The 8,933-nt window shown below is 36.3% G+C and overlaps 1 protein-coding gene across 1 annotated transcript; it reads left to right on the top strand.

Moving 5' to 3' along the window:
* Positions 1-3,682: 3,682 nt before the first annotated feature.
* Positions 3,683-6,610, top strand: CBG00011 (the record flags this gene model as incomplete). Its single annotated transcript, XM_002642590.1, has 9 exons — positions 3,683-3,873; positions 3,923-4,050; positions 4,097-4,303; positions 4,357-4,400; positions 4,447-4,510; positions 4,625-5,088; positions 5,132-5,540; positions 5,586-5,946; positions 5,992-6,610. 9 exons carry the CDS (start codon positions 3,683-3,685, stop codon positions 6,608-6,610), a joined length of 2,487 nt encoding a protein of 828 aa, XP_002642636.1.
* Between the last annotated feature and the right edge of the window lie 2,323 nt (positions 6,611-8,933).

Raw genomic sequence — 8,933 nt, forward strand, 5'->3', positions numbered from 1 at the left:
ATTTAAGTATAGAAACAGCAAAGATAAACTAGAAAATCGAGAATTACACTTTTTTTTTGCGAAAAATCTGAAAAATCGATAATTTTCAGGGAAATTCCTTTAAAAACTTCTGAAAAATTTCCAGGTACAAACTAAAAAAAGAGGTATTCCTAAAACTTTTTATTTTTCAGAAAAAAAATTTGAATTTGACAAATAAAAAAATTACAAAATTGACAGAGAAATGACGGAAAAAAGGGAAATGTGATGAAAATAGGGAGAGGTCTGAGTAAAAAATTCAACACTGGACACTTCTAACAAGTTGAAACACCTTTACACAACTCTAAAGAGAATAAAAGAGAATGGACCTCAAGGGAGATCGAACCCCCGGCCTTGTGAATGACAGGCAAAACGCTAACCACAACATCAACTGCGCAACTGAGAGGCGAGGGCGCGAGGAGGGCTACCAATCGCGCGGAAAGCGGCGGTGGCGTGGGAGGGGATTTACAAGAAAAAAGTCAATAATTGAAATAAAAATGTTTTGGGTAAGGAAAAATGAGAGGTTTGGGGCACTATTGAAAGGAATTAACTGGGATAAAAAATTTCAGAAAAAAAAGAATTAAGCTCCGCCCACATGGCTGCTGTTCCCATTGACCATTCTCAGCCATATATGACGAATTATTTCCTGATTGGAGTTTGCATTTTCTGGGATATCGAAATTTTTCGAAGTCGGCAATCCATTGGCAAAAATCACGATGAAAAGGAGGGAGAATGCAATGAAAAGGCCCACAAATGCCATAGAGATGCTGGAAAATTGAAAATTCGGAAATTCAGAAACTCAGAAATTCAGATTCAGATATTCAGAAATTCGGAAATTCAGGAAATCCACAAATTCCAAAAAGTCAAAACATGGAAAATTCAGAAATTCAGAAATTCGGAAATTTAGAAATTCAGAATTCCAGAAATTCAGAAATTCAGAAATTCAGAAATTCAGAAATTCAGAAATTCAGAAATTCAGAAATTCAGAAATTCAGAAATTCAGAAATTCAGAAATTCAGAAATTCAGAAATTCAGAAATTCAGAAATTCAGAAATTCAGAAATTCAGAAATTCAGAAATTCAGAAATTCAGAAATTCAGAAATTCAGAAATTCAGAAATTCAGAAATTCAGAAATTCAGAAATTCAGAAATTCAGAAATTCAGAAATCCAGAAATTCCGAAATTCAGAAATTCAGAAATTCAGAAATTCAGAAATTCAGAAATTCAGAAATTCAGAAATTCAGAAATTCAGAAATTCAGAAATTCAGAAATTCAGAAATTCAGAAATTCAGAAATTCAGAAATTCAGAAATTCAGAAATTCCGAAATTCAGAAATTCCGAAATTCAGAAATTCAGAAATTCAGAAATTCAGAAATTCAGAAATCCAGAAATTCCGAAATTCAGAAATTCAGAAATTCAGAAATTCAGAAATCCAGAAATCCAGAAATTCCGAAATCCAGAAATTCCGAAATTCAGAAACTCCAAAAAACCTAACTCACCAGATCGCCAAAAACGTCTTGCAACCTGTCGGGTCCCATTTCTCATTCCCATTTTGCTCATTTGCTTCATTTTGCTCCGTATTTGGCTGAAAATCCTACTTTTTCAATTAAAAATATTTTTTAAAAAAAGTAAATTACCCTCAAAACTTGCTCTCGTCTAGTCTGAGTGAATCTACGAATGTCTTCGTCAGTAAGCTCCCTATTTGGAGGCCCATCCATTTTTTTGGGATTTGAAATTTCAATAAATCCACTAAAAGACAAACCACAAGGTAGTAGTAGCTTTATATACTTCTATTGACTCTGAGAAATGAGAAATAGAAGAAGAAAAAGAAAAGGATTAAGGTTTCCCCCAGAGGAATCATAATTGTAGGTTTTAGAGGCAAATTATATACAAACAGAGTCAAAAACAATATTTTTTCAATGATCAGAAGCACGATTTTGCTTTCTGCAAGGTAACAAAGACACTTCTCACAAGTTTAAATATCTTTACACAACTTTAAAAAGAATGAAAAAGATTTTGGACCGAAGGGGGATCGAACCCCTGACCTTGTGAGTGGCAGGCAAAACGCTATCCACGAAACCAGCTCTACAACTGGGTATAGAGAACCAGATGTGGTAGCCAATCGCGCGGAAAGTGGTGGTCGCGGGGAAAGGATTTTTAATTTTCTGAAGTATCTATCCTTGACCTATTATGAAAACTTCATCAAAATCTGAATTTTCTACAAAAACCGAAAAAAAAACAAAAATTTTTGGCCAAAAATTCGGGGGGTACAATGATTCGGGGGTACAAGGGGGTACAACTGATTTAGGGGTACAAAATTGATGATTCGGGGGTAAAAAATTCGTGGGTACAAAAATTCGGGGGTACAACGATTCGGGGGTACAAACTACCAATGATTCTGGGGTACAACTCATTTCATTTAGGGGTACAACGCTTGTGATTCGGGGGTACAATTTTTTTTGAGGGAGTTTCTGAATTCCTGAATTTCAGAACTTTGGAATTTCAGTATTTCGGAACCTGAGAATTTCGGAACTTCACAGTCTGAGAATTTCAGATTTTCAGCACTTCAAAATCTCAGAAACTCGGACAGAATTTCGGTCCATTCTCCAGGGGTACATCGAAATAGGGTACATCATGCTCAAGGGGTACATTGACTGAGTGGGTACGCAGTCTGAAGGGGTACATCTAGGTAGTTGCACAAAAACAAAAAGTTCGGATCTGGTCGAGATTGAACTCGCGACTTCAGTTTTTCGTGCACCCACGCGCACCACTACACCAATTCACCCAGTTTCCCTTCTCAACCGCAACCCGTACATATTCGGTGGTTTCTAAAGCAGGAAGAAAGTGAAAGAGGTTGAGAAAAAACAACTTCCGGAAGATTTCCCACGACTATATCTGAAAGTGGACACAACGTAATTTAAAATTCAATTCGGCACTGAAATTTTTCTGTTAGATTTCATTTAGTTTTTTTTTCACTTCTGTAGTTTACAAAACTTTGTAGAGATGAAGGAAAAACCAATGAAAAGGCATGAATTCCGAATTCTGACAGCAAAACTATGAAAAAAAAACCTATTATTTGTCTTCCGAAATCAGAAATAAATCGGAAATTAAGGGATTTTTGTCTGAAAAAAATTATTTTTAGGCCAGGATTTTGATTTCAGCTGATTCCATCGTCGTTTCCAATCGCTCACTTCTGTACTTTATCTGTCAGTGTTTAAAACAATTTTTTATATAAGAAATTTGCTTTTTTTTCTCGAAAATGTGTCTTTTACTGTGAGTTCTGTGTTTGAATCCCAAAAAATTGCTCGAAATTCTCATGGAAGAGTTTCCGGAATTTTCTAGGCCAGGGGCCGTTGTCGATTTACGAAGGCAATTTTTTCTATTTTTCCTCCTATTTTCTCGATTTTCAACGATTTTCGACTGTTTTTCGTATTTTTTTTTGCAGAAATTTGTGGAAGATTATGAATTTTTGGCTATCACAGTAGTTCTGGTCACCATTTTCAGTCCTAGACTCATTTTTCGTATGACGTAATCGATGACGTCATATGACGTAATCGATGACGTCATATGACGTAATCGATGACGTATTTTTGAACTACCAATTGTCCTATTTTTTCGTTTTTCATCTTTTTTTCAGAACGTTTTTGTGATTTTACAAAAATCTCAAAATGGACGAGAGTGATTCTGAAATTAAAATGTCGAGTGACGGCCAAAATGAACCAGAAAAAACGAAAATATCTGCCAAAGGAGAACCAATAAAAGAATTTTCGCTTGATTTGGATGAGGATGGCATATGGAGAACAGGTCCCTATTCGAACAAATTTTCAGTTAAAACGATGAAAGATATCATTGAAAACTGGTCAGTTGAAAAAGAAAATTTAATTTTAAAACCAAGTTATCTGTTTCAGTGTGACATCGTCAAATCTCACCGATTTTCGTTTGCCAGTGTTTTCGGAACCGTCAGTGAAATTCGCAAAATTTCGAAACGAAGATCATAAACTTTGTGATGGACTGTCTTGGTGGAAGACAACGAATGGTAGGATCAGCTGATTTTCAATTCATTTTTATTATTTTCTTTTCAGGTAGAAAAATCCGTCCGAGACCCAGAAAGATCGAATACGATGGATGCTCTTACAGATATTACAATTGCATCAATCCTAATGATGATGCTTTCAAAAAATTTGAGATTTATCCGGAGAAGGAAGAGTTCTTTTTCGTAGTATACGTGTCTCAAAATGGTCGAATGGACTACGATGTTCTGAAATCATCAAAACCTAACAGACTAACTGGTAAGAACAACTTTGCTCTAATAAAAGCGTTTATATAAAATTCAAATATTCAGAAGCAGAGTGTCAATTGATTCATCGGTCCCTGAAAGGAAGAACTGTGAAAGGAGCTTTCGAAGATCTAAAATCAGGAGCCCTAATTTCAGTACCCGCCAAATCAGAAACCAGATGAAGTATCAGCCGGATTGTGTGAAGTCGAAGAGGGGCCGCGTGAGCGTGACAACACCAGAATCACTCGCATCTTTTGGAACAGAAAATGGCTTCCGTCTATTTTCTAGTGGTAAACAGGAACGTTTTTTTGAAAATATAATTTTTTCATTTTAGATAACCAGTTTGGAGCGATTTATCTCGATTCGGACACACTGAATCTTTATATGAATAGTCTACCGACAAAACAAACTGTACTGGAATATAGAAAGCTTTTAACTGGATGCGAAGATTGGACTTCAGAAGAAGTCAATGATTTTTTATCTTGTTACAGTCCGACAGCAAATAGTGGGATTATTAAGCATATGGCTGGACAGTTACAGATTGATAGCACTTTTGATTTGTCAGATTGTGTTGTGACAACAATCTCTGGAGATATAGGAGACTTCACATCGCGCTGCAGCGGAAAAATTCGCCATGTTCTTTTAGGATTCATGATTTCCTCGTCGAAAAATGCACTAAATCACAAGAGTTTTGCTCGCGAAATTGACGATTTCTTCCTGCAAGTTGATCCTATGCGAAAAAAATCAATTCCATCACTGATGACAGACGGCGAAGAATCTTTTAAATATTACAGCAAGGTATAGAAAACTTTAAATTTGTGTAGTCTCATGTTTCTTTCAGATGAAATATTTGGAAGACACTCAAGTTCTCAGGTGTCTAGTACATCGTCGAAACAACTTGACATTCATTCAAAGTAAAAAGAATATAAGCCAGTCAGATTTGAACAAAATTTTCGGAAGACAGATTGGAGATGAAGTTGAAAATGGAATTTTCAATGTAATGAGTTCAGAAGCGATGGAAGCGGAGATTGTCAAGTGTAATTTTGCGCCGGCTCTAAAGAAGTGGTTGCTCGATAGAAAAGAAGATCTCTTTTCAACCCATTCTCTCCGATCTCGTCTGATGGCTGGGCTGCTTCTAAACTATGCATCTACGAATCGAATTGAGAACCTTAATTCACGAATCAAAATTGCGATTCCACGAAAACTAAATGGACGCACTTGCTTGGATAAGCTGTTGGAATTTATCGAGGGTAGGGTTGACTGTAAAAACATCTAAAGTTGGATATGTTTTACAGATGAGAAAAAGGAATTTTGCAAGTCGATTTTGACTGGAAAGAGCGAGCTGATCCGATACGCGAATTTCAAAAAAACCGGAATTTTGTCAGCACAAAGTCAAGTTAAAGCTTTGCAAAAACATGGATTTCGTACTTTTTCGTTATCTCATGTGTTTGAAATGCCGAAAACCGTATGGAGAAGTGTGCCGAAACAGATGAAAATTGGAGAAGTCTTCAATAAGAACGTAATCTACCATAAATCCGGTCAGTATCTTGTGGAGAAAGATGACAAATCGTTTTTTGTTGTGAAAACGACCGAAACAAATATCGAATGCAAGGATCCCAAGTGTGCTTCAAAACCTGCTATCACTTGCTCACATGTGTATGTTTGAATTGCGTTTCATACTGGAGTATGTTTTTTTTTTAGCTTCGCTGTACTCAGTACACTGCCAACGAAAAAATGCCAAGAAGTTCTGAATATTCGCGAAAAGTTCTTGATTTCACTGTCGAGGAGTTTGCAAATCAAATCAATCAACGACGGAAAAGACGCAAAAAGATACCCGAACCGGAAGTACTCTAAAAGGTCACATAATAACGGCGGGAGAACTGTATCCGAATTCAAGAAGGTCAATAGAAATGTCTCTGGCGAGTCTGAAAGCGGTGATGATGAAAGGAAAGCAGATGGGAATATTTCTAGTGATGAGGAAAATGACAGTGATTGTGATGTGAATAGCTTGAATTCTAAACCCAATGTCTTCGATGAGTCGGGAGATATCGTCGAGGATGAAATTAATTGTAATTCCAATGATGAACATGTCAATCTAGTCCTTGACCCTTCTGTGGATCACTTGAACTCTCATGATTCTTGCATGGATCTTTCTGATGATCCAAGAAAGTATGACAGCGATTCTGATGAGGAGAATGATATTTTCGGATATCAGAATGTCAATCCAGTGCCGAAGCCATCAAATCGTGTCTCGAATGATCATAGTTCACAGATCGATCTTCGTGATGTTCTTGGAGAAAAGGTTCTCGAGAAAGCCTGAAAGCGATTCTGAAGAAGTGACCGATGTTTCCACAGGACAACATGTGAAACCAATGTCTCTCAAAGAAAAGTTTCCGATTGGATACATGCATCGACTTTCGGATGATTCAGACGACAGTGAGACAAAGTGAGCGACTCATTTAAATGTTCAATCAGCTCATTAATATATTACAGAGACACCGAAACAACACCAGAAGACTGTCCATCACCGCCTAGAAAGAAGTCAAAGAGAAACTCAGGTCCTCCTTCCCGCTACCAAGCTTCCTTCAAATAAACCCCAATTGGCTTCAATTTTTTTTTCTCATCTTAAGGTCATTCTTAATTGTCTAATCCTTTTTTTTTTGTTTTTGCATTCTTTGTTGTTGCTGTTGTGTTGTTCAACTATGAATTGTTGCCACATAAAATTGTTCTGTTTTGTCTTTAAAACATTGAAAAAAAATTGAATCCGAATTATCAAAATTATTTAAAAAATAAGAAAAATTTCAATTACCACGAAAATTGAGAAAAGTTGAGAAAAAATGGAAAATGGAGAAAAACCGAAATATTGCGAAAAAACGGAAAATTGGGAAGAACGGAGGAATATGGAAAAAAGGAAGATGAGAAAAATTCAGAAGTTCCAAAATTCGTAGATTCTGAAATTTCAAAATTCTGAAGTTCTGAAACTCTGATGTTTTCGAGCTCTGAAATTCAGAAACTCCCTCAAAAAAAATTGTACCCCCGAATCACAAGCGTTGTACCCCTAAATGAAATGAGTTGTACCCCAGAATCATTGGTAGTTTGTACCCCCGAATCGTTGTACCCCCGAATTTTTGTACCCACGAATTTTTTACCCCCGAATCATCAATTTTGTACCCCTAAATCAGTTGTACCCCCTTGTACCCCCGAATCATTGTACCCCCCGAATTTTTTGCCAAAATTTTTTCATCAAAAATGATTAGAACAAAGATGAATAATAACATGTATGAATGAAAATAGTACAATTCAAGTCAGATCGTCGTACATTAATGATTCTTAGAAAGTCGAGTATACATAATTGCAGAAAATCATGCCATTTGCCGAAAAACACAAATCGACGCTGTCAGTCCATCGTTCCGTGTCACCTCGAAGCCTCGCTTCCTGTGAAAAAAACTAAAAGTGATAAACTAATAAAATATTTGTTTTATTATGATAATCATTTTACCAGTTGACCACTTTCTGATATCTTTTGCAGTAACCGAGATGAATTGGTTCAAACCTTGGCGTCACCTCTAGCTAAAATTGTCCGTGGAGCACGCTTTTCTTTGATCTTATTTATCTCGGTTCCTGTAAAAGATATTAAAAAGCGGTCAACTGACAAGATGTTTATCATAATATTTTAAACATTTTGTCAGTTAATCACTTTTTGATATCTTTTACAGGAAATAGTTCGGATGGTTGGCAGAGATAAGGCGGGGCCCAAAAGAAAAGCGTACAAACGGCGTCTGAAGATCAAAGAATTGGCCATAACAACAAAGAAAAAAAACTCACGATCCAGGTCTCGTTGGTCCCATTCGGTATCGGATATCTCGCAGACCAACCGCAATGAAATCTTCTCGATTCGTTAGATTGATTTCGAAGTATTCAAAGTTTTGATGAGATTTCATTTCGATCCAACTTTTATAAATCAGGTTGATGTCTTGATTGTTCAGATGTGTGCAAAGTAATGTGATTTTTCTAATTTTCAAACTCATTACATAATCCAACGTAATCCATGATCCAAGAGCAATATCTTCAATGGTCTCCGGAATTTCCAGGGGGAGATTTTCAATCGTTTTCACACAAATTTTTAATTAGTTTTTAGATTATCAAAAATATATTGCAAATCTTCTTGTCGGTGATCTCCGGAAATGCTTAAAACCGGAACTTCGTTGAATGCAACCAATCAACAGTTTCCCAGAGTTGTCCTCTGATTTCGATCATCTCCAGCCTCACAGTATGAATTTCAATACCCATTAAGCTTCTGGCATACAGATAAAATTCCTTCATAGAGGTCAAAGGATTATAAGAATATGCGAAAACGTATTCCCGCAACTCATCTGGCCATGTGTGGGTTGTCCGAATTCCATGTTCCTCTTGATTTGTAACCCATCGAACTGCATGATTGATTGTACCATCTCCAATCATAAAAACAGGACATTTCGTAAAAGTGAGCTCAACTTTATAGGGTTTCTTGGTAGTCGAGAGGATTCTGCATGCTTTTGAAGTTTTCGAGAAGTTTCTACTGAAAAAGGGAATATAAGATTATTGTTATCTTTCATTCAAGTTTCTTTTACTAGAAAAAACAAAGAAAAAATTCAAAAAAAGTT

The sequence above is a fragment of the Caenorhabditis briggsae genome (genome assembly GCF_000004555.2).
Source record: "Caenorhabditis briggsae complete genome, chrIII, whole genome shotgun sequence".
Taxonomy (NCBI): Eukaryota; Metazoa; Nematoda; class Chromadorea; order Rhabditida; family Rhabditidae; genus Caenorhabditis; species Caenorhabditis briggsae.